This window comes from Pan paniscus, chromosome 19, assembly GCF_029289425.2.
Source record: "Pan paniscus chromosome 19, NHGRI_mPanPan1-v2.0_pri, whole genome shotgun sequence".
In the NCBI taxonomy this organism is placed as follows: Eukaryota; Metazoa; Chordata; class Mammalia; order Primates; family Hominidae; genus Pan; species Pan paniscus.
In genome coordinates this window covers 90,758,663-90,785,220 of record NC_073268.2, presented here as the reverse complement: position 1 = coordinate 90,785,220, position 26,558 = coordinate 90,758,663, and the positions used below count along the sequence as shown (strand labels likewise).

General features: G+C 52.3%; 1 protein-coding gene across 4 annotated transcripts in view; it reads right to left on the bottom strand.

Annotated features, from left to right (window-relative positions):
- Positions 1 to 296: 296 nt before the first annotated feature.
- Positions 297 to 26,558, bottom strand: part of RAB37 (RAB37, member RAS oncogene family) — a 78,784-nt gene continuing 52,522 nt past the window's right edge. The window contains exons 2-10 of one of the 4 annotated variants that reach the window (XM_008965914.5): positions 19,313 to 19,423; positions 6,767 to 6,877; positions 5,347 to 5,388; positions 4,448 to 4,514; positions 4,303 to 4,355; positions 3,265 to 3,330; positions 2,708 to 2,764; positions 2,553 to 2,629; positions 297 to 2,326 (exon numbers count right to left, since the gene is read on the bottom strand). In XM_008965914.5, coding sequence (XP_008964162.1) covers positions 2,221 to 2,326; positions 2,553 to 2,629; positions 2,708 to 2,764; positions 3,265 to 3,330; positions 4,303 to 4,355; positions 4,448 to 4,514; positions 5,347 to 5,388; positions 6,767 to 6,877; positions 19,313 to 19,423 — 690 coding nt within the window. In that variant the 3' untranslated portion in view covers positions 297 to 2,220. Of the gene's footprint in view, positions 2,327 to 2,552; positions 2,630 to 2,707; positions 2,765 to 3,264; positions 3,331 to 4,302; positions 4,356 to 4,447; positions 4,515 to 5,346; positions 5,389 to 6,766; positions 6,878 to 10,280; positions 10,431 to 10,528; positions 13,506 to 19,312; positions 19,424 to 26,558 lie in introns of those variants that run through there. The other 3 variants (XM_003813333.6, XM_003813331.4, XM_003813332.6) reach the window with 3 other exon arrangements.

Genomic DNA, 26,558 nt, shown 5'->3' with positions numbered 1-26,558 from the left:
TGGGGAGAGGCAGGACAGACTCAGGTAATCAACCTCTGGGTACACGCCACAGGGAAAGGAGCCTTGGTTTTTTTTTTTTTTCCAACAGAAAAATGATTAGGACTGTAAAGCCTTCTAGCTCCCTCTTGCCAAAAAGAGGCTGGTCACAGAGGCGGGAGACAGTCTGTTAAGCGGGGAGCTGACCATCTGAGGACAGACACTGAGGAAGGAGGATGGAATGATTTTGGCAGTGAATGACAATTCCTTCAACAAGACCCCCCTCCCACACTCACTTCAAAGGAACAGTGGACAGGATGTGCTTTCCAAAATACTGCAGTTTAATTCTGAAAAACTCAAATGCAAGAGGCCCAGAGCTGTCTACGGGATTGGATCTCCTGCAACCTGCCTTGGGCCCCAGAAGAGACTGGCAATGTCAGCCTCCTCCCTGCTCTGCCTGAGAGAGGCCACGGAGAACTTCCTTATCGGGCCCAAACTGGAGCCGCTGACTGCTCAGAGCAAGATTTTTGCCTTGAAAGCAAATGCAGTAGCCTCAGAAATGTGCAGCGCATGCTTCTTCCTCCCCCTCTCCCCCTCCAGTCCGGCAGAGCTGCAGTAAAGATGCCTGCAGGTCATGACCTCATGTTTCCTGTCCACTTCCCATGGCAGGGATCAGAGCTTTGGGATATATGTGACCAAGGAGGACACATGAACTTGCTACCCCTCTCTCTACCCCAGACATACCCACATGACCTTGTTTTACTCATATTGCATTGGTTTAACTCGGAAATGGGTGACCTCCCACCACCTAACCCGACTCAGTAGGAGGGGAGGTAAAGCAGTTTAGGCCCTGGTATCTGTTTGAGAAGTTAAAGGAAAGGGCATGGGTGGTCAGGGAGGAGGCAGAGCTTGGGGTCAAAGGGATACATGTCAGGGGAGGTTTGCTTAATCTTGTCTCCCACCAGCTCCAGGAGCCAGGGATTTCTCTCTTTTTTTTCACAACACATTCCAAACCTAGGAAAGGGATTTCTCCTTATCTGGCTCTTAACCCAGGAGGGCTAAACACTTCAGCTGCTTGAAGAAATCGCCTGTGGAGCTGCATGCCTGCCAAAGGATTGGGATAAGACACATCTAGCCTGGGCATGGTGCCTTCTGCCTGTAATCCCAGTACTTTGGGAGGCCGAGGCCGGCAGGTTGCTTGAGCTCAGGAATTCAAGACCAGCCTGGGCAACATGGCAAAACCCTGTGTCTACAAAAAATACAAAAATTAGCCAGGTGTGATGGTACACACCTATAGTCCCAGCTACTTGGGGGGCTGAGGTGGGAGGATCGCTTGAGCCCCAGGGAGTGGAGGTTGTAGTGAGCGGAGATTGCACTACTGCACCCCAGCCTGGGCGACAGAAGGAGACTCCATCTCAAAAAAATAAAAACAAAACTCTTTTCCTAGTTCTGACCTGAGGTTTTTAGGTGCACAGGCAGGAAGGTAGCTAAGCCAGGGATTCAGTTGGGGAGGGGCTCCCCCAGGATCTGAAGTCCAGAGAACAGGAGCCTGGAACCAATATTTCCAGGTGCCCCAATGTGCTTGTGTGCTGGAGAAAAGGGGCATGCTTCCAGGGGGGTGTTAGTAAGGCCAGAGATAGCCAGCTAGACCCTACTCTCTGCCCCTTGTCCTCCCCCTCCCATCTCCGTATCTCTTATCTTCCCTGAGGCTTTGGTCTTCCTCACAGCACAAGGGCCAACTTATTTGGGAGACGGGGCGAAGATAAGCTCCTGGAGAGCGGGAGACAGTGAAGGCTGGGGTCACCTGAGCCTCTGTCCAGCTGAACTGAGGGTGCGATGGAGTCATTACCTGCCCTCACCCCCAAAGTGCATCTGTGTCCCCTGGGGCTGAGCTGGAGCAACACCACCTTTGTTATGCTTAGGAGGGAGGGCCAGCCCCCCAAGTCCTAGAAAGCAAAAGGGCCACTAGCTCCCAGCCTCGGTTTTTTGGGGATCCAGGTGCCTTGTTTGGTATAAATTATGTACTATTAAAATAAAAGCTAAGTGTTTTACCCTCCCTGTGGATGCGGGGAGACCGCAGGAACTCAAGTAGGAGTTGGAGTATAGCTCCTTGCTAGGAAGGGGCTGTGCAGTGAGTCCTCCATCTTTCTCCCCATTGGCTCAGCTGCTTGGAATAAGCCAGGCCTGGGAGGGGGAAGGCTGCATCCTGTGTGCCTCCAGAGCCTCCTCTCTGCCCCCTGGGATTCACATGAAGGAGCAGCAGCTGGAGCGCTTCTTCTGGGACTCTACATAGTCTCGGATCTGGAAGCTGGGCTCATCCGCCTGATGCCCGGCCCGGTATTTCAGTTCCCTTGAAGAAGAGACAATGGGCTGGGCTGGGCTGGGCTGGGCTGGGCTGGGGTGAGGAGCTGAGCCGCCCCCTCCCCTCTCCCAGTGGCCCAGTGCTCCCAGAGCAAATGGACCTCAGCCTGCAGAATGCAGGTGTGTCCAGGGGCTGGGCCAGGGGCTGGGCCCTACTGGATTCCTGGAGTGTGCCGCCCTGCCCCGCACACTTCCCTTCCCTGCCCAGCTCTCACTTGGCGATGGCCAGAAAGGCTAACTCCACATTCATGCCAGTCTTGGCGCTGGTCTCCAGGAAGGGAACACCGTACTCCTGCCCGGGAGAGAGTGTCCTCAGGGCCAGCCTCGGGTTGCCCCCACCCTTCACCCTGTCCCACAGACAATCACTTACCCTGGCCAAGGTCTCTCCGTCTTCGGAACGGATCACTCTTTCGCCGCTCATATCCGCCTGTCAAGCCCAAATGGGTCACTCTGGGGAAGGAGGCCTCCGCCCCAGCGGGCCCATATTTTGCCCCAGAAGCAGGCGTTGCCTGCCCTCTGCTGGTGGCCCAAGGGACTGCAGGCAGGTGTGATTGGCCTGGGGCCAGGGTTTCTGCCCAGCTCTGGGATCTCACCTTTGGTAAAGGGTGTGGTGACCCAGTCTTGGAATAGGACAGCAGTTGGGGCTAACCCTTTGCACTCTTAGCCCCTGACCTGGGACCCTGTTCACTCTGCTCTAATGGGGGCTGAGAACTGGGCACCCCTTGATTTCCCAGGCAACAACTTGGACTTTCCCTGGAAGGGGCAGATGGGATGGGCAGAAGCCTCCAGATATGTCTGACCCCTGAGCTGGAGGCTGCAGAGTCCTTTTCAGGAAGGATGCCTAGATAACTGTTCTTGGGTGGTTATGGGGCTGGCTAGGGCTGAGGAAGTGCAGGGCTGGGCTGACCCTGCCCCGGAGCCACTCACCTTGTTGCCTAGCAGCATGATCACCACGTCCCTCTGGGCATACTCATGAATCTCAGTGAGCCAGGCCTGTGGGAGAGGGCGTGCTGAGACTGGCATTCTCTTCCTCCTGCTGTCCCTTTCTTCTTCTGCTCCGTTTGACTATCCTCAGCTACTCACTACCTTGAACACGATACCCTGTGTGTTCTCTCATCTTTACCTTTGTTCTGGCCCATCTAGGCCTGGATGGCCTTCCTTGGTGGCTCAACCCACAATGGCCCCACCCTTGCCATTTTATGCTGTGCAACTATCAGTTCTATGGAAGATCCAGATGCATGGAGACCTTATCTCACAAATCAGTTGGCTGTCACCAGTGATTTCTTGGAGTGTCTTGTTAAAGATTCTAAGACCACATAAGGGTTTCAGTGATCAAAAGTACTGTGATTGATTAGTGATGTCTGCCATGAGCATGGGGTTGGAGGTAGGACTAGGAGTGCCATGGATTTTCCTTCCTTTTTCTATATAAACGTTTTATTCTCCTAGTTTGCTTATCAGCAAACTGTCCTTGAGGTCAGGGGATTCATGAAACCTATACAATGTCGTGAACAAAATTGGTGCTTGAATTTATCAAATTTTTGTCTCTATAATAGTTTGGTTGTGAGGATACAACCACTCACTCTGTCTGACTGAGTCACTTTCTTGCAACTTGCCCTGGATGTATGTGTGGACTTTTCTGGTTGTGTTTTTCCCTTGGTCTCTGTGGATAATTATCCAGGGTGGAGTGGGGGCTGTTCTGAACACTTTGTCATGAAACACACTCGTGAATCACAGTGAGGGCTATGCAGGTGGCACAGGGTCACAACAGCCTGCTTGGCCTTCATGCCCACATGGCCACCAAATACAAAGCAGCAGATATGACTTCTGAGTCACAAGTAGGTGTTTTTCAGAAGGCAGGAGGACTCCACGCTCCACCCGCTTTCCACAGGGCAGGAAGCAACCCCAGCCTGCATAGACCTTGCCTTGGCTGCTTATGGGTGGGAGTCAGGGGAAGGGAGGACCTACCCTGATGTTGTCGAAAGAAGATTTGTTGGTGATGTCATACAGCAGAAGCAAGGCTGGAGGGGAGAGGATCACAGAGGGGACTTAGGCAGCAGCACGGATGCTACCAAGGGGCTGGGGTAGGGGTTGGAGGGTGCGAGGGACTTACCCTGAGCATCCCTGTAATAAGCATGGGTGACGCTTCGGAACCGTTCCTGCCCAGCGGTGTCCCAGATCTGGGAAGGGATGGGATGGAGAAATGGTCAGAAGGAGGCAGGTGCAAGGAATGTGCTGGGTGGAGCAGGCCTGCTTTGTGGTATGAGATATCTGTGGGAAGGTGGGGCTGTTTTCTTCTTTAGGTTCTCATGAGCACCTGAGCATCCAATGACCTGGACAGTAGCAGTTACTGATTTCTCAAGCTCGTTCAAAATCATCTCCTCAGCCGAGCGCGGTGGCTCACACCTGTAATCCCAGCACTTTGGGAGGCCGAGGCAGGCGGATCACGAGGTCAGGAGATCCAGACCATCCTGGCTAACACAGTGAAACCCCGTCTCTACTAAAAATACAAAAAATAAGCCAGGTGTGGTGGCATGCACCTGTAGTCCCAGCTACTCAGGAGGCTGAGGCAGGAGAATCTCTTAAACCTGGGAGGCAGAGGTTGCAGTGAGCCGAGATTGTGCCACTGCACTCCAGCCTGGGCGACAGAGCGAGACTCCATCTCAAAAAAAAAAAAAAGAAAAGAAAAAAAAAAGAATCTTCTCCTCTCCCCTAGCTCAGGGGTTGGGGATGTCCAATCTCCTAAGAGCAGATAAAGCCCAGGCAACTGGGGAGGAGATGGATAGAGGCTAAGCTTGTCTGAAGGCATTTGGAGCTACTGTTCATAGATGAGAGGGTGCCTGGGAACTGCTTTTTCTGCAGACGTCAAATAAACAAAAGCCATTTCCTCCCGTGGGCCCCACAGGAAATTGCCCCAGGCGGAGGGCAGGGCTGCAGGCCTCCTGTGGTTCAGGGTGAGAAGGAAGGGCAGGTCCTCCATCCTCCCTCCCCAACTCCAGCCTCTGGTCTCACCTGCAGCTTCACTCTCACGCCATCCACAGTCACCACCTTGTTCTGAAAGAGAAAAAGGCAGAGGATGGGAGGGCAGGAGTCATGTGGCTCCTCAGCTCTGCAGACATCCTGTCTTGTTCCCTCTCCAGGCCTAGAGTGGGTGCAGTGAGCCCCAGAACCGTCTCCAGCCAGATCATACCATCAGGGCAGCAGGAACCCCATCCCCAGACACCTCCACTGTGGAGTCATCTCTTCTGAGGACTGTAACTGCCTTCTCACAACAGCAGGGCAAGAGGAGCCTGAGAAACATCCTGGCTCTCTCCAGGGATCAGGCAGCCCAGGGCTGGAGGGCTGGTTGCTGCTGGAGGCCCTGCCCTTTCCCCACTTCGGTCTCCCTCTCCTGGAGCCTGGCCTTGGGACTGTGACCGAGCCCCTGGAGATGGGGTGTTTGCCTGCATCCTGGGGACCTGAGGCTACATCTGCAGCAGCACCTTTTCTTTAGCTGCCCACTAATTCTCTAGTGAAGGAAGTGTTCGCTTTCTGCCTGCTTGAAGCTGTACAGCCCCACCTGCCAGGGTGAGACCTTTTCTCTATTGAACACTTCAGGTGTGCAGCGTCTAGCATCCCTGATGCAGATTTGTAAGATGGAGTCGTCAAGGTGAGAGGGAGGGTCCCTGGTGAGCTGCTGTCTCCCAACATGGCCAGCCCAGCTCTATTTTTTTTTTTTTTTTTTGAGACGGAGTCTCACTTTGTCGCCCAGGCTGGAGTGCAGTGGCGCGATCTCAGCTCACTGCAACCTCCACCACCCGGATTCGAGTGATTCTCCTGCCTCAGCCTCCCGAGTAGCTGGGACTGAAGGAACATGCCACTACACCTGGCTAATTTTTGTATTTTTAGTAGAGACGGGGTTTCACCACGTTGGCCAGGCTGGTCTTGGACTCCTGACCTTGTGATCTGCCTGCTTCGTCCTCCCAAAGTGCTGGTAATACAGGCAAGAGCCACCATGCCCGGCCCAAGCCCAGCTCTTAAACCCAATGCAGGGCTGTGCTTTCTGGGAACTCCAGAAAGACTGATTGACCTTTGAGGCCTTTCCAAAGGGGCCCAGGTAGGAGGGCAATGAGCAGGGGCTCTGTGGGCCAAGATATTCAGCTTATGCCGTGCCTGCGGCTGCTCTGCTTGGGAGAAGTCCCCCAGGAATGGAGCTGGAATCGAAGACTCAGTCTCATTTTTTTGCATCCTATAGTTGGGCAAGGAGCCAACCTTGCCCAGTCTCCTTTGACCCGGCCACCTCTGTGGTCTTGGGGGAGCAGGTTGTGTGCCCTCCAGGCATGAGCCTCGGGAGTCCCTGGGAGCCAGGGTGAGCAAGGCGGGGGCAACCCCCCCTGTGCCTGAGCCACAGCCCTGGCTCTCTGCTGGAAGCAAGTGCCTGCAGCCACCTCACCCTGAAGTCTATGCCGACGGTGGCTATGAAGGTTCCGGACAGGAAGGCCCCGTCTTTGAATTGGATCAGGAAACACGTTTTGCCGACGCCTGTGTCTCCCAGAAGCATCACCTAGGGGGTAGGGGCAGAGGCAGTTAATGGAGATTTAGGGGCAGCTTCTGGGATTCCAGGAGAGAGACACATGGAGAGGATCAGAGAAGAAGGGGCTGGCACGAATGCTGACCGCACCAAGGGCCACCTGCTTCCAGAAAGCCTGCCGCCACCTTCACCCTGTCTCTCCTCTCCACGCTCCTTGGCTCAGCCTCCTAGGCTCTCCCTCTGACCCTCCTGTCCTCATTCAAGTTCCTAGAGGCCGGAGTTGAGACCTCACCATGAACAGGTCCCCAAGTGTGCTCCGTGGCCCCAGGGAACCACCACATTTGCACAATCAAGACAGTGGCCACATTTGCCCATAGCTGCACCATGCAGGGATTCCGTCCCTCTGTGTACTTGTGTCATCCATCGTCCGCTCATGAGTACACGCATGGGCTGGGCTATACTGACAGGAAAGGGAAGTGTCAATATATTGGACAAGGATTCCCACCCAAGGGAGTCTATCAGAATCTGCTGGGGGTGGGGCATGGTCATTTGCATACTCTATAATGAATATTGTTTGGGTTTTTTTTTTTGGGTCACAGCATTTATTTGGAAGTTTCTTTCTTTCTTTCTTTCTTTTTTTTTTGAGACGGAGTTTTGCTCTTGTTGCCCAGGCTGGAGTGCAATGGCGAGATCTTGGCTCACCACAACCTCCACCTCCCAGGTTTAAATGATTCTCCTGCCTCAGCCTCCTGAGTAGCTGGGATTACAGGCGTGCGCCACCTCGCCTGGCTAATTTTGTATTTTTAGTAGAGACGGGGTTTCTCCATGTTGGCCAGGCTGGTCTTGAACTCCCGACCTCAGGTGATCCACCCGCCTCGCCTCCCAAAGTGCTGGGATTAAGGGCGTGAGCCACCGCGCCTGACTGGAAGTTTCTAATGACATTTTATGTTTATTAAAAGGTTGCATGAGGCTGGGTGCAGTGGCTCATGTGTGTAATCCTAGCATTTTGGGTGCCCAAGGTGGACGGATCACCTGAGGTTGGGAGTTTGAAACCAGCCTGACCAACATGGTGAAACCCCATCTCTACTAAAAATACAAAAAACTAGCCAGGAGTGGTGGCACACGCCTGTAGTCCCAGTTACTTGGGAGGCTGAGACAGGAGAATAGCTTGAACCCAGGAGGTAGAGGTTGCAGTGAGCCGAGATTGCATCACTGAACTCCAGCCTCGGTGACAGAGCGACACTCTGTCTCAAAAAAAAAAAAAAAAAAAAAAAAAGGTTGCATGAATTAGGGAAGGTTGAAATTTATACTAAAGTGGGGAGATGTGTAGTTGGAAGTTCTTTCAGCAGAAACCTCCCACATGGGACATGTGGCTGCAGATCAGCATCCCGGGGTTGCTGTGGGTAATGCGGGCAGGAGTACCAAGGAGGTAACCTGTGGAGGGGGCGTGGCCCTCTCCTTTACTGTCTGGCTCTGCTCTGCTCATCTTCCCCAGGGACACGCAGGAATGGTGGAGAGGAGCACTTTGTCCCACTGTTCTCCAATCTTGGATAACAGGGGTCTAGATCCAATGCTGGAATTTCCCAGCTGCTGGTTAGGTGGCTTAATGGGTTAAGCAGGGACTAGGTTTGAATTATTTTTGAGGCTCTGAAATTGACAGTGGAGCCCAAAGGCATTCCTGTTGTGGGCATGGGGTACTGGGATTAGTTAACTCTGGTGGAGAGGCAGGGGTGGCTGAGCAGAAGGGGTATGAAGGATGGGTCTTGATTTGTAAATGGCCTACTGTGTGACTTTAGGAAGATTCCTTAACCTTTCTGTGGCATGGTTTCCATAGTGGGTAGAAGGAGGAGGGATAATGTCTTTGAGGTATTTCTAGAGTCTGTTAATGGCTGGGGCCCATCATCGTGGTGAATCACCTAAGACCCAGGGAGGAGTGGCCCAGGGTGGGAACTGTCTGCCTGTGGGCCACATCACCCCTAGTCTGGTCCAAGGAGCTCCTGCCAGGCTTTCTCAGAGGGTCCTGGACTCACTCCCCTGGGGCAGGCCCGGGGAGGCTGGGGACCAACTCTCCTGCCAATGCCGCTTGGCCAGGGAACAGATGAAGGGGTGGGGGATAGGAGCTCTCTGGAGCCTGCACTCCTCCCTGGCTCCTGGGTCCCAGCCCCGGAGCAGGAAGGAGGGAGGGAGGGCCAGTCTTTGTGTACTTTACAGATCACAGCTGCCTTGAGCAAACGATGCCAGCTACCCACCCAGCTCGGTGATTCCACCAAACACAAACAGCTGCCTAGCCTGGCCACCTCCTAGGCAAACAACCCAGCTGGTTTGCAGGGCAACAAGGTCAGGCAGTCCCCCTCAGCCTGGGGCATGGCCAACAGCAGCTCCTCCTCTCCGAGGGTGCAGTGGCCCATTTCCTGCCACAAGCCCACACAGGATGCCTATCTCAACGGCTCTGGGCGGATGACTTGCAGGGTGGCTTCCCCCGAAACACTGGGGTGGAGGCTGAGGCTCCCAGCAAGGGTGAGCCCTGGTGTCGGGGAGGAAACCGAGGCCCAGAGAGAGGCAGGTCTCCTTCAAGGCCATGCAGCGGAATCCAGGACAGCCCTCACTCCATCCCCAACCCTGCAGAGGAAGAGTGGAAGCTCTAGGCTCCCTCAGCAGTTCTTTCAGTTTCTGGTACCCGCTCACTCCAAGGACACAGATGGAAGGCGACAGACCAGTCCACTGCTGTCCCTACCTGTTTCCATACAGGACACCCCTGTAGAGGGAGCAAGCCCCAGAGAGCAGCCCTGGAGCTCTCTCAAGTGCGGGATGCGAAAGACCAACCACTGAAATCTTTCTCAGGTTCGAAAAATTCCCAAGTGACCTGCAGGCCGGCTGGCAACATCCTTCTGGGAGGAGCGGCTTCCGACTGCAGGGAGGAAGGTGGGAGGCAGTGCCTCCAGCGGGTGGAATGGGAGGGGAGCAGCTGGGGGACATCAGGCCTTAAACCTGGATGTCAGATCTCAACTAAGAGCTTAGCTCGGAAAATGGCATTAACGCCAGTTCCTCTGCCAGCAGGGGACGTCCTCTCCGAGTCTCCGTTCGGTCCCCATCTCCCAGCCCTTCCCAGCCTGAGCCCCGAGAGTTGCGCGCTTAACCCTCACCAAGAAGCATGGGCTCCCGGGGGCTCATATTTGCCAGAATGTGGCAGAAGAGAACTGAGTTGGGGCCGGCGGGGGGATCACTCAGTTTTTGCGATCTTCCGCGACCCGCCCCCACCGAGCCAGCAGAGACACCTAGAGCTTGGGACGGCCCCAGGGGCTGTGTCCTGACCCTCTCTCCCTCCCTCCTCTGGGAGACCCAGCTGCCTGGGGGAAGGGCTGAGTCCAACCCAGACGCAGCCAGGAAGGGGCTAGCGCCGAGGAGGGCGGGGGTCTCACGGAAGAGGCCCACCCACCTTGCCCGTGAGGTCGTAGCTCGGACTGCAGGGCGGGGAGCGCTCGGGGGCCTCGCCATCCCGGGTGGCAGCGGCGCCTGGCGTGCCCGTCATGTCCCTGGACGAGAGGTGAGCAGTGCCGGCCCGCAGGCGAAGGAGAGCGCAGGAACGGCCCCGCCCCAGCCCCGCCCACTCCTCCCCTCCCTCGACCCGGACCCCTCAGGCTCCTCCCTCCGTCCCGTCGCCCCCTCGACGACACCGGCTCGGACCTTGCTGTTCCCTGAGGGCACGCAGAGACGCAGGGTCTGCGTGAAGGGGCGGGCAGCCTCCCTGAGCAACACCGGCTCGGCTCCGTGCGCTTCGGACATGAGCCACATCCAGCCCCGGGACCGGTCCCCTGTGGTAGCTTGCTTGCCCCTGGGGGAGCGGGCCGCGGGGACCCCGTCTGCTGCGGAAGAGTTCCCGTAGTCGCTGCGCACCGCGACAGCAGGCGGCGCCCGAGCCCCGGGCCGTGGGCTGTCCCCAGGTGGCGAGGCGGGGAGCTGGGGACCCCTGGGCTGCGCCTCCGCCGATGGCCCCGAGACACTTCCTCATCTGTTAAGTCACCCGGCCCGAGCTCATCTGAATATAGTTTTGTTTACCAACCGGGACTCGCCTTGCAGCACATGTACGCTGCGGTGTTTTGGGGCCTCTGCCTGGTGCGGGGACTTTGACCCTTTAGTATGGATCACCTCTCATTTCCCCCGGCCTGTTGGTTGTGCCCAGAATGTCCCACCAGGGGAGAGCTTTCGCAAGAGGGCTGCGCAGCACACATCTCCCAGTGGACCGCTCCTGAAGGCGGGGCCGGCCTTATTAACCCATGACACTCACCCTGGCCCCGAGGAGGAGCCAAATAAATTCATGAAGTCGTGGATCATTTTGAGCAGAGCTGCCAGGATATCCCAGGCACCCGGCAGCTCCTGGTGACAGAGAGTGGGGAGTGCAGCTGGGGTTGCCGGTAGCAGAGCTCAGGGGCTCTGTGGCCTGGGCCGACCTTTCAATTACCCCCATCTCCACATTCTATAAGCAGCTTCAAGTTACCAAGGAACAGGGCGGGTGCATTACAGCGGGACTGTTTGAGGGATGTGTAGGGAGGGGAGAGCTGGAGAGGGGTACCTGCACTTTTTTTTTTTTTCAGACAGAGTCTCACTCTGTCGCCCAGCCTGGAGTGCAGTGGTGCGATCTCGCCTCACTGCAACCTTTGCTTCCCGGGTTCAAGCTATACTCCCGCCTCAGTCTCCCGGAGTAGCTGGGATTACAGGTGCGCGACATCAGGCCCGGCTATTTTTTCTTTTTGTATTTTTAGTAGAGACGGGGTTTTGCCATGTTGGCCAAGCTGGTCTCAAATTCCTGACCTCAGGCGGTCCGCCCACCTCAGCCTCCCAAAGTGCTGGGATTACAGGCGTGAGCCACTGCGCCCGGCCTGCAATTCTTAACTTAGGTGTGGAGGTGAGGAGCAGGGGTAGACGTGGCTTATGGGCCACCATAGGCCTGTGGGGACTGACTTTGTACGCCAGCCTCCAGCCCTGTATTTTCTGACATCAGCTGGAGGTATTTTCTGTCAGCTGGGAGAAGCGCCCAGAGTAGGGACAGAGGTAATCTCCAGTAGAGTAAAGAGCTTGGGTTACCTCTTCTGGAGGTGAGCGTGCTATAACCTCAGCTGGGCATAGGGTGGGACTCAAACAGGGAGCCTCAGACTGGAGAGTGGAGGCTGCGCAGCACACTACAGAGGCGTGGTGTTGGTTGCTATTTGGATGCCAGAGGCTCTTGCTGCAAATAATGCCGAGGTTTGCTCAATGCCGTGGGCTCCTGGAGACGGAGTCTCACTCTGTCGCCCAGGCTGGAGTGCAGTGGCGGGATCTTGGTGCATTGCAGCCTCTGCCTCCCAGGTTCAAGCAATTCTCCTGCCTCAGCCTCTGGAGCAGCTGGGACTACAGGTGCACGCCACCACGCCTGGCTAATTTTTGTATTCTTAGTAGAGAACTTCACCATGTTGGACAGGCTGGTTTGGAACTGCTGACCTCAGGCGATACGCCCACCTTGGCCTTCCAAATTGCTGGGATTACAAGCGTGAGCCACCGCACCTGGCCTGGGATGCGGTCTTTTCTCTTCCCTTCCCTCCTCTCCCCTCTCCTCCCTCCCTCCCTCCCTCCCTTCCTTCCTTCTTTCCTTCTTTCCTTTCTCTCTCTCTCTTTCTTTCTTTGCCTGCCTGCCTTCCTTCCCCTCTCTTTTCCTTCCTTCTTTTCCCTTTCTTCCTTCCTTCCTTCCTTCCTTTATTTCTTCCTTTCTTTTTCTTTCTTTCTTCTTTCTCTCTTTCTTTCTTTCTCTTTCTCTCCTTCCTTCCTTCCTTCCTTCCTTCCTCTCTCTCTTTCCCTTTCTTTCTCTCTGTCTCTCTTTCTTTCTTTCTTTTTGTTTCTTTCTTGAGATGGAACTCTGTCACCCAGGCTGGAGTGCAGTGGCACGATCTTGGCTCACTGCAACCTCCGCCTCCCGGGCTGTTCAAGCCGTTCTCCTCCTGCCTCAGCCTCCCAAGTAGCTGGGATAACAGGTGCCCATCATCATGCCTGGCTAATTTTTGTATTTTTGTAGAGACAGGGTTTCACCATGTTGGCCAGGCTGGTCTTGAACTCCTGACCTTAGGTGATCCGCCTGCCTTAGCCTCCCAAAGTATTGGGATTACAGGTGTGAACCACTGTGCCCAGCCAGGATGCGGGTTTTCATTGCAGGAGGGAAATGGTGGAGGAAGAATGAGAGAGGAGACAGGGCATGCCTCATGCTCACCTTCTACTGTAAACCATGCTGTTATGGGTTGAGTTCTGTCCCCCAAAGACAGGTTGAGGTCTGAACCCCCAGTACCTCAGATCATGCCCTTACTTGGAAATGTGGTCATTGCAGATATCACTCATTAAGATGAGGTTATACTAGCATAGGGCAGGCCATTAATCCAGTATGACCGGTGTCATAAGAAGAAAGAGACACAGGGAAAAGACATCCAGGTGAAGACAGAGGCGAGATGGGAGCAGTGCGGCTGCAAGCCAAGGAATGCCAAGGACTCCTGGGAGCCACCAAGGACATGGAAGAGGAAGGAATGACCCTTCCCTGGAGCCTTCAGAGGGAGCGTGGCCCTGCTGGTACTTTGAGTTCAGATTTCTAGCCTCCAGCTGTGGTTCGCGTTGTTGGCTCCAAGGCCCTCTTTGTCCTATGGTGGGTTTGGAATACAGAAGGTTGAACATTAGCGCGAATCATCCAGAAGGAGCAGTGACCTGAAGCACTTCCCTGCTGCGTTGCTGCACTAGTCTGGATGGAGGAATCTGACCTAGGGAAGAAGTCTTTGAACATGGGGAGAGGGGCTGCAGGCCTGCTGGGTCTGCGGTATGTGGGTAATGTCATACTTGGAGGGTGCGTACACTGTCCCCAGGGCCACTGTAATGTCCTGTAGGGTGTTCAAGGGCAGCCTCGGGTGAGTCAGAAGTGGGTTGGGGTCTAAGACATTCAGAATAGGGAACAGGGGCTGTGCAGAATAGGGACTCACTAAGGGATCCGTGTGGTCTCTGGGGAGGAAACCTGGGCCTCCTAACGTTCACTCTGAGGCTGTGTATGCGCTGTGGTAGCCTGTGTCTCTCCCCAGACACACACCACAGACACTCACACGTGTGCACCCACCCCACAACACACCACAGACACACACACCTCACCACACACACACACCTCAGACCACACACACCTCACCCCTCAAATCACACCACACACCTCACCACGCACACCTCAAATCACACCACACATCTCAAACCACACACACCTCAAATCACATCACACACACCTCATACCTCAAATCACACCACACACCTCACCAACACACCTCAAATCACACCACACACCTCACACACCCCTCAAGTTACACCACACACCTCACCACACACACCTCAAATCACACCACACACCTCACACCACACACACCTCAAATCACACCACACACCTCAAACCACACACATACACCTCAAATCACACCACACACCTCAAACCACACACACCTCAAATCACACCACACACACCTCACACCACACACACCTCACCCCTCAAATCACACCACAGACCTCACCACACACACCTCAAATCACACCACACACCTCACACCACACGCACCCCTCAAATCACACCACACACATCTCACACCACATACACACACATCAAATCACACCACATACACCTCACACCACACACACACCCACAAATCACACCACAGACACACCTTACACCACACACACCCTCAAATCACACCACAGACACACACCTCACACCACACACACCACACACACTTCAAATCACACCACAGACACACATACCTCACCATACACACACACTCACACCACACACACCTAACCCCTCAAATCACACCACACACCTCACCACACACACCTCAAATCACACCACACACCTCACACCACACACACACCTCAAATCACATCACATACCTCACACCACACACACCTCATACCACACACACGCACCTCAACTCATACCACACACACCTCACACTACACACACACCTCAAATCACATCACATACCTCACACCACACACACCTCACACCACACACACACACCTCAAATCATACCACACACACCTCACACCACACACACACCCTCAAATCACACCACAGACACACACACCCCCCACACACTTCAAATCACACCAAAGACACACACACCTCACCACGCACACACCTCACCCCTCAAATCACACCACACACACCTCACCAAACACACACACACACCCCTCTCTCAAATAACATCACAGACACACACCTCACACACACACCTCAAATCACACCACACACCTCACACCACACACATCCCTCAAATCACACACACCTCACACACACCTCACATCACACACATACACTCTCAAATCACACCACAAATATACACACACACCCTACATCATACCACACACATCTGCCTCACATCATACCATAAATACACATGCCTCACACCCTACATTATACCACAAACACACACTTCATAACATGTCCCACACACAACTTTGTATTATGCCACAAATGTGCACCTCATACTATAAACAAACACACCTACCATCATACCACATACATACACATCTTACATGACCCTCAAACACACATACCTCATTTCACTCCAAACACACACTCCTGTCACCACAGTGCAGCTCCAGGCACAGTTTATTTCACACCATCAACACCTGTGCCACATCACTGTGCAAACACCTGCCTCTCCAATGGACCCCATGCCTCACACCATCACCAAATGTGTATATCACCCTATAAATGACCCCCAACACCTCTTATTGCCTCCAGATCTGAAACGCACACCCCCACAATACCCCCAAATAGACACTCCTACCCTCCTGATCACAGATCACACTGTCATTGTCATGCAGCCCTGCTGATAGTGGAGGTACCAAGTGTCAGTGAGACAGACCCTCATGCATGTTGAAAGATGGGGGGGCTCTTGTGTACACCTCAAACCACACACATACACCTCAAATCACACCACACACCTCAAACCACACACACACACCTCAAATCACACCACACACACCTCACACCACACACACCTCACCCCTCAAATCACACCACACACCTCATCACACACATCTCAAATCACACCACACACGTCACAACACACACCCCTCAAATCACACCATACACATCTCACACCACATACACACACATCAAATCACACCACATACACCTCACACCACACACACTTCAAATCACACCCCAGACACACACACCTCACCATACACACACACTCACACCACACACACCTAACCCCTCAAATCACACCACACACCTCACCACACACCTCAAATCACACCACACACCTGCCACACCCCTCAAATCACACCACACACCTCACCACACACACCTCAAATCACACCTGCAGAGATGGGGGCAGGGGCCTCCCTGCTATCCAGGTCGATGGCAGAAAACTCCAGAGCTGGGGAACAGCACAGCCCAAAGAGCACAGGGTCGGGATGTGGGAAGGAGACCCGGGCACAGACTGGAGGGACAAGGCCTCAACTCATGTTTTGCAAAATGTGGCGCATGGACCCCCTGGGTCAGAACCCCCAGATTCTGGGCCCCCCACGTGGTTTTACTGAAGCAGCATGTGTATGAGGGAGCTTAGAATTTGCATTTCAGATGAGCTTCCCCCTGGAGGCTTTTATGTGCGCTGAAGGAGTGTTTGAAACCACTGGTCTAAACTGTGCAACAGCTTGACCAACAGATGAGAGATTCAGACTTTATTTGGAAGGCAATAGTGAACCGTGAATGTTCAGGTGGGGGATGAGCAGAGTGAGGTGTTTTTTTTTTGGTGTTGTTGTTGTTGTTTTGAGATGGGGTCTCACTCTGTTGCCCAGGCTGTAGTGCAATGGCATGATATCGGCTCTCTGCAACCTCCGCCTCCCAGGTTCAAGTGATTCTCTTGCCTCAGCCTCCCAAGTAGCTGGGATTACAGGCGTGTGCCACCACGCCTGGCAAACGTTTTTGTATTTTTAGTAGAGAAGGGGTTTTGCCATGTTGGCCAGGCTGGTCTTGAACTCCTGGCCTCAAGTGATCCGCCCGCCTCGGCCTCCCAAAGTGCTGGGATTACAGGTGTGAGCCACCACGCCTGGCCTGAGTGAAGGTTTTGAAAGAGGAATTTTGCATCAGTGTTTAGGCAAGACTAGGGAATTTGGGGGAAACTGAGGAGAGAGGTAACAAGGAGGACCTGAACTGTGGTGGACTGGAAGGACCCCTGTGTGAACCCCACCGACATCAGTGTGCCATAACCCCATCAGCACGACCCCCACAGCCAGTTTGATGGGGCTGGTAGTGGAGAATTTAGGGAAGGTCTTGACTGAGAGGCATCTACACAGGACCTGGGCAGGTCCCACTTCCAGAAGGCGATGGGCCTGGTAGTTTATGGGTGAAGGCATGCCCGAGGTAGTCACCCTGCTCACCTCTGGCTCCTTCAAAGTGGGAGACCAGGGGCTCTGTCCCTCCCCTGCCACCTGGGCGGCACTCAGCCTCCTGAGCGGAGCCCGTGGCAGCACCTGCCTCCCTTCCCATCATGCAGGAGTTGCAGGCTACAGCCTGGCCAGCGGCAGGGCCCTTATCCATGCCATATCTCAAATCTCCGTGAGAAGGACAGATGGGTAAACAAGTGTCTGGTAGCCTGGCTCTCCGGGGACCCCCAGACCGCTGATATCTGGAGGAGACCCCGATGTCCACCAGTTCTTTGCTCAGGTGTCCCCAGGCTGAGTTTCTGGCCAGGGGCTCAGGCCCTCACTCAGCGTAAGCAGGCAACAGGTTTGTCCTGAGATGTACCAGAACATCGGGTGCTGGCCGGTACCAAGCAGACAGCCCAGGCTCTAGGAGGCCCACCCTGAGGTCAGTGGGAAAGCCCAGCGTGTCTCATCTCAGGCTAGACAAACAGTTTGACCGCACACTTTCTTTTTCCTTCACAGGAAATCGGCCTCAATTTTCTTGCCAAGCTAGCGGCAAAATTTGGAGATCTCACCTCTGTGGTCTGTGGAACGTGAGTCAGACTTTGCATGTCCACAGCCACATCCACCCCACTCTCTTCCTTCCTCACCAGACAGGCAGAAGGGTGGGTGAGGAGATGCGGGTGTGACCCTGAGGGCAGGGTGTGCCCTGGAGGCTGAGAGCAGACTGGGCCTGGGCTGGGGTGGGTGACGCCTGGCACCAGGTCATCCTGGTTTGCTTCATGGCAGCCTGGTCCCAGACCTCAGGGATTGCCAGGTAGCCTTGGCCTCCTGGGTCTCAGCCCTGCCCTATTCAGCACTACCAGAGCCCAGCCGGTCCCAGTCTGGGGAGACCCCTGGGCACTGGTGTTTCAGGGCCGATTCTAGGCCCCAGAACACACCTGAACCAGGCACTCACTTCCGCTTTGCCTCCTGGAAGGTCACGCAGAAGCTATGTTCATTCTGAACCCCTGCCTTCCTGGCTGTGACCCAGTGGGCAAGCCCATTTTTCTGGGTTTTCCTCTCTCTCTTCCCATCAGTGTGGCACTGCTGCGTCCTGACCCTGAGTGTGATCTCACAGGCCCTGTGCTCTGGTCTCAGAGGTTCCCAAACATCCGCGTTGTCCAAGAAGAGATGTTTGCTCTTCCCCATCTTGAGATGCTAGGATTCTGGAGTCCCAAGGGAAGGCCCTGCTCTTCCTGCCACAGTCCGAGAGAGGAGTGGAACCCTCTCCCAAGGTCTTCCCAGGAATTCAAGGGCAGCTGCAGCCGCAGGCACGGGACAATGCGGGGAGATGGGATATGCGGTAAAGGAGGGATCCCTTGTCCCGCAGAGAGGCTGTGGGCAGAAAAAGCCGAGGGCACTGGGGTTCCTTAACCCGAGCCGCCCTTTTACCATTTTACCGAGGACTAAACACGGAACTATAACCTGGGCCTGCCAGCTCCCTGAGACCCGTGTGACTGCCAAGTTTGGACTGTGCTGAAAACTTTGTTGTCCCTTTGTCCCTCCAGATCTTCTTGCCTTGGAGGGCTGACCTGAGCTATCCCATATTAAAATATTTTTTGCTTTCTGGCTTCCACTTGCGTTCATCCAATGTGGAGCCCCAGAAGGAGATGGGGAGCAGGAGGAGAGCAAGGTGGGACAGGGGATTGTTCTCCTGGCTGCCTCCCTGGGGGGCTCCCATGGGCTTCTGTGTCCCTCCACTGAAGGTCCCACGCAGCTCCTGCCAGGCAGCTCACCCAGCAGCCAGCTTTGTCCCTGGGTTCTGGTGAGGGTGCCTTCCCTTCCTGCTTGAGGCTAGAGGTGGGCGGAGTTCCTGGACTACCCAGGGGCAGTGCACCCTCCCTCCTGGTCACCCAACACCCTCCTACACCTTGGGGAACAGTCTTCTCCTTAATCCTCCTTGAATGATCCAATGCGAGTGTCCACCTGTTTCCTGCTGGCACTCAACAGAAACACGCTGGGGTCCTGAGCCCAGGCCCAGAGCTGGCAGTGCCAGCCAGTGCTTACCGTGAATCCGATGCCCACAGTGGCCGAGAAGGAGCCGGGGATGAACTTGCCCTGATCGAACTGAACCAGCAGAGACGTCTTTCCCACACCACTGTCGCCCACCAGGATGGTCTGGAAGGGAATAATAGAGAGAGAGGTGAGGGCCTGCGATGTGAGTTGGCCTCAGAGGTGTCCTTGTGGCTGTGGGAGTGGATTCTTTCTAAGCACGCATGTGCACAACATGCACACACACACACAGAAACACACATGCACAAGACACTGACACACACATACAGATACAGAAAAACATGTACACACATACACAGAACACACATGCACACACAAACATATATGCACACACAGAACACACATACACACAGAAACATACACACAGAAGCACACACATACACATACACACATGTACAACACATACACACAGAACACACGACACAGAAACATACATGCACAAGACATGTACAGACACAGAAAAACACATGTACACACATACACACAGAACACACATGGCACAGAAACACACACACAAGACACATACAGACAGAAAAACACATGTACACATGTATGCACAGAACACACATGACACAGAAACATACATACACAAGACACATACAGACACAGAAAAACACATGTACACATATATGCACAGAACACATGCACACACATATGCACAGAACACACATGCACACACAAACATGCACACACAGAGCACACATATACATACAGAAACAGATGCATACAGAGGCACACACACATAAACATACACACATACAACACATATGCACAGAACACACATGATGCAGAAACATAGGCACACACACAAACACATGCACACACAGAGAAACACACATGCACACACAGACACACAAACATGTGTACACACAGAAACACGTACACAGACACAGACACACTTGTACAACACATACACACAGAACATACATGCACACATAGAAAGAACACACACGCACACAGATACAGATACACATACACACAAAAACATATCTACACACAGAAACACACAAATACACATAGTACACATAAAACACACATGTACACACAAACACACACACATACACACAGAACACACACATGCACACAGACACATGTGGAAACACATGTACACCAACATGTATCCTCATATACAGACACATGCACACATGCAAACACACAGAAACACAGAAACACACATTCGCACAGACATGCATATACACAGACACAGACACATGTGCACACAAAGACATGCACACAGAAACATATACAAAGACATGCACACAGACACACATGCACACACACAGAAACTCAGAAACACACAGACATGCATACACAGACATGCACACACAGAGACATGTATAACACAAACACATATATATATACACATACATATGCACATTCACACAGACACACAGACACATATACACAGGCACTGACACACAGACACACATTCACAGACATGCAGCATACACGCAAACATGCACACATGCACAAATATACACACAAACATAAACACAAACACAGACACAGACACACACATACATAAAAACACATACACATGCACACAGATACCCACACATACACCCAGACACAAAACACACTAAAGTCTCGATTTTCTATTGAAGTCACTGAAAGGGGCGTGAAGGCACAGAGGAGATCTCCCTCCAAGTTAATGAGCATCTGAAGTGACCATGAGAACGTGTCTCTCAGACTTCCATCCACAGGGGCATCCATGACCGATGGCCCCCACTGCCGTGCTCTGAAAGCCATCATTTTCGTGTTTGCACCAAGGTCATGCTTCCTACAGGCAATTACCAGCCAAAGGCGGAGCACAGCAGGGACACTGAGGCAGGCCTGTTCCTGGGAGACACAGGACCCCTCTAATGGTTGAGTTAGCTCAAGGGCTCCCTCATGGCCTTGCACAACCCTCCAGATACTGCAAGGTGGTCTGGGATGCTTCCACGCAACCTTTCTGCCCTCTTTCCTTCACGGGGATCCAACCTGCATCATGGTCTGAAGGCTCCCCTGGGCTCCCGGGCACCTACTCTATTTCTCTCACAGGCATTTCCCTCAGTAAAACCCTTGCACATTTAATTCCCTCTTCACATCTCCTCTTCGGAAGACCGGGACTAACACGATGTCCATAGATCTCCTGTGTGGGAGAGCCCCAAAAATCCAGTCTATAGAATAAAACAAGATCAGATGGCTGGTATGTGCCTTGCACACTTGGACTTAGAACAAGGAGAAGACAAGATTTCAAAGAGAAGCAGATTCTGGGAAAAGAGGGGGAAGGCTGCCTTCCTCTGGGAGGTCTGAACTGGGAGGGAGAAGGGGCGATAATTAGCTTGGAAGTTCAGATGAAATGTTTGAAAGAAAATCATAAACAACAGAGAAGAACTCTACATGCACCCAGAGGCTGGTACCCTCAATGAATGGATGAATGAATGGGTGAGTGGATAAATGCCTTAGTCTAAAGTGGACAGTGGCCTCTTTCCAAAGACAAGAATTCAAGACTGTTTGAAAGGACTAGGAGGTGCAAACTTTAGCTGGACTTGTAAAAACATAAAGACATAAAAACAACAAAACCGTAAAAGCATAGAGATTGGCTGGGCCTCTTTGGGTCGGGCCCAGCCACTGGTCAACTCTGGCAGTGGCATGGAAGGGAATGCATATCAGCGTCTGCTTACCATGAGGTTGTCCATGGCATTGACTTTGGATGTCCCCTGACTGTGCCCCCACCCACCTCCTGAACCTCTCCAGCTTTTATTTCCTCCTGGGTTAGAGAACTCATTTGTTTGTTATATGCAGTGGTTTTAATAATTTACATCTAGAATCTAACTTCCTCAGGCTTTAAGAAGTGCTTCCTAGAGAGAATATTCCAGAATGTGAGGGGTAGTCCATCCACGTTCCCCTCATTCGTGTCTTAAAGAACGTGACAGATTCTAATTCTTTTCACTTTTATCCTTTTCCTTTCCAGGGTGAGGAGTTTCCATCAGTTTTCATCATAGGAAACAGTCCTGTCTTCTCGGGACATTTTCCAGCTCACCGAGGTCCGGGGTGCACACAGGGTTCAGCATTTCAGATTCAGCTGAACCTTGGCTCGGGGTGGGGCAGGATGATCCTCTCATATTGGTCATGGTCTTTTTTTCTTTTTTTTTTTTTTTTTGAGGCAGAGTCTCTCTCTGTCACCCAGGCTGGAATGCAGTGTCACAATCTCGGCTCACAACAACCTCTGCCTCTCGAGTTCAAGCTATTCTTCTGCCTCAGCCTCCCAAGTAGCTGGGACTACAGGCGCCTGCCACCACACCTGGCTGATTTTTGTATTTTTAGTAGAGACAGGGTTTCACTGTGTTAGCCAGGATGGTCTCGATCTCCTGACCTCGTGATCCACCTGCCTCGGCCTCCCAAAGTGCTGGGATTACAGGTTTGAGCCACAATGCCCTGCCGGGTCTTTTTTATCAGCATTAGAAATCTATTGACAATGGCCAGGCGCGGTGGCTCAAGCCTGTAATCCCAGCACTTTGGGAGGCCAAGATGGGCAGATCACCTGAAGTCAGGAGTTTGAAGTCAGCCTGGCCAACATGCTGTCTCTACTAAAAATACAAAAATTAGCCAGGCGTGATGGCAGGCACCTGTAATCCCAGCTACTTGGGAGGCTGAGGCAGGAGAATCCCTTGAACCCGGGTGGTGGAGGTTGCGGTGAGCCAAGATCATGCCACTGCACTCTAGCCTGGGTGACAGAGCAAAACTCCGTCTCAAAAAAAAAAAAAAAAAATCTACTGGTAATGACTCTAAGAGCTTTTTACCTAGGCCATCATGGAGAGCTCAGCGCTGGTCTATTTACAAGCATTGTTGAATGATCTCTTCCTAAACCTAGGACCTCCCTTAGGCCTGCTCCTTCTCTGTGCTCCTCCCCATGAAGCGAGGTGTCCACATGGCCAAAGTCTCCTATTCCTCCTGTAGACTGACTGCACTTTTCCCCAAGGTTGCTCTTATGGTGGCATCCCTAGGTCTGTGGTGTGGCCAAGGGGTGACGATTTGCAGGGGCTGTGGACAGAGCTTGGATGTGGAGCCTCATGCATTCTTCTGACCAAACCAAAAGCACTTGTTACATGTCTTCTCTCACCACTCAACAGCTGCTGAAAATTCCTTTGGGGTTGGGGTGCCCAAGGGTGGGAGGAGAAGGAGAGGAGCTTGTGGGTGGGGGGCTGGGGACAGGAGGTTGTTTGTCCCTAGGCTGCCACATTTTAGTGTGGAACTTCTGAGAATCCTACATGCTAACCTGGCTTCCAGGTTGGTAAGAAGGTATTTTGTTCAGGAGGGAAGATTAGACACACTTGATTTTGTAGCTTTTTGAGCTTGCTTTAGAATGTTAAGATACTGAGACACATGGTATGTGGGCCTCCATTTGTATTCTAGCCCTGGCCCCCAAATGTTAGGGATGGAGCTGCCTAAATCCATTACCTTAGATATTGTCAGGCCTTTGAGCCCAAGCTAAGCCATCATATCCCCTGTGACCTGCATGTATACCTCCAGATGGCCTGAAGCAACTGAAGAGCCACAAAAGAGGTGAAAATAGCCTTAACTGATCACATTCCACCATTGTGATTTGTTTCTGCCCCACCCTAACTGGTCAATGTACTTTGTCATCTCCCCTACCCTTAAGAAGGTTCTTTTCTATTCTCCCCACCCTTGAGAATGTACTTTGTGAGATCCACCCCCTGCCCGCAAAACATTGCTCCTAACTCCACTGCCTATCCCCAAACCTGTAAGAACTAATGATAATCCCACTGCTCTTTGCTGACTCTCTTTTCGGATTCAGCCTGCCTGCACCCAGGTGAAATAAACAGCCATGTTGCTCACACAAAGCCTGTTCGGTGGTCTCTTCACACGGACACATGAGACAGATATGTGAAAGGAAAATATCTTAGGCCCCCAAAATCACTAAGGAAAGCTCAAGCTGCAAACTGCTTAGGGCAAACCTACCTCCCATCTATTCATCTAAGTCACCCATCTGCTCACTGAGATAGATGCATATCTGATTGCCTCCTTTGGAAAGGCCCATTGGAAACTCAAAAGAATGCAACTATCTGTGATCTGGAAGCTCCTTCCATGTTTCCAGTCTTCTGCCTTTGCTTCTGAGTTGTCCCGCCTTTCCAGACCAAACCAATGCACTTCTTAACATATCTTGATTGATGTCTCATGTCTCCCTAAAATGTGTAAAGCCTAGCTGTGCCCTGACCACCTTGGCCACATGTCGTCAGGACTTCCTGAGGCTGTGTCATGGGCACGTCCTCAACCTTGGCAAAATAAACTTTCTAAATTAACTGAGACTTGTCTCAGATTTTCTGGTTTCATAGATAACCCAGCAGAGCTGCTCTCGCCACCCAACAGCTGCTGAAAATTCCTTAAATTTCTCCAAGTTGGTTCCCAGTTTCACTGCTTGGAGAAGCTGAATGTCAACTTTGGGTCCAGATTTTTCACCATGCCTTCCCTCTTTGTGTTTCTCTTAGCATTTATGAAAATGTTACGGCCGGGTGCGGTGGCTCATGCCTGTAATCCCAGCATTTTGGGAGGCCAAGGCAAGTGGATCACGAGGTCAGGAGTTTGAGACCAGCCTGCCAACATAGTGAAACCCCGTCTCTACTAAAAATACAAAAATTAGCCAGGCATTGTGGTGCGCGCCTGTAGTCCCAGCTACTCAGGAGGCTGAGGCACAAGAATCACTTGAATCCAGGAGGCGGAGGTTGTGGTGAGCCGAGACCACGCCACTGCACTCCAGCCTGGGCGACAGAGTGAGACTCCCTCTCAAAAAAAAAAAAAATGTTAGTTAATTGTGGTTCAGACAGAAACCTCTGGGTCAACTTTGCCACCATTCAGACAAGCGTCTTTGTTCTTTCTTGAGTCATTTTGTTTATATCTGTATTTGTGCCTCATTCACTTCCAATGGGGATAGGTGGTTTCAAACAAACCCACAAGTACAAGAAGGCAGTTCAAGAAATTGCCTGAAAAAATATACAAAGAATAGGGGTGTGTGTGTAGGGGTGGGGTGGGCTGGGGCAAATCTTCCACCCCAGAGTGAGGTTAGGTTGTTACTGCGTTTGAGCATTGTGTTTGGTTATAGGTTTCCTGACAATCAAGGCAAAGTGGAAAACCAGGTGGGGTGTATGGTACTTGTCTGACATTGTATGCCTGAGTCCTTTCCATCGAGTATTTTCTCCTGGTATACACTGCTATAAGGAATCTGTTAAGTGGATCCTTCTGCAAGGGGCCTTGAATAACAAAATGGGCAATTGCAATTTTGCGGAAGAAGCAAAGCTTTTTCTAAAGCTGTTGTATCAACCCTTGATAAATGCAGGGCATAACATTAAATCATACTTTATCCAGGCCTCTCAATGGGAGCCAGGCTAACGCTGTCTAAGTACACTAATGCTGCTTTTCTGTGACTTTATTATTCAGGGACAGCTTTTAGAAAACCTGATAAATGGGGTGGTTACCATGGCTCCTAAAGTGGCTCTGAGTGACCTTCTTAACAAGACAGGAAATTCAGATGCCATAAAGAAAAGATCGATAGATTTGCTGCAATAAAAATGTTTTGGTTGACAGAAGATTCCACAAACAAAGTCGAATGAGAAATGGTACAGGGAAGATATTTTCGAGACATATGACATATGGTAATATCCCTCATATAAAGAGAGCTCTCAGAAGAAAACTTCAATAGAAAAGTGAACAAAGGATGTGAATAGGTTGATATATTTTTGTGTACATGTGGTTAGTTTTATGTGTCAGCTTGGCTGGACTATAGTCCTACTTATTCAATTAAACACTAACCTAGATGTTGCTGTGAAGGTACTTTGTTGATGTGGTTAACATCTCCAAGCAGTTGACTTTAAGTCTTCAGTAACCTGGGTGAGTGTCCTCTGATTAATTGAAAGAGTTTAAGAGCAAAACTGAGGTTTCCCTGAGGAAGCAGAAATTCTGCCTCGTGTTTGTAGCATCAACTCTTGCCTGAAAATTTACAGCCTTTGGGCTGGCCCTACAGAGTTTGGACTTGCCAGCCCCCAGTCATGTAAGCCAATTTCTCGGACAAATCTCTCTTTCTTTTTTTTTTTTTTTTGAGACGGAGTCTCGCCTCAGCCTCCCAAGTATCTGGGACTACAGGCGCCCACCACCACGCCCGGCTAATTTTTTGTATTTTTGGTAGAGATGGGGTTTCACTGTGGTCTCGATCTCCTGACCTCGTGATCCACCGTCCTCAGCC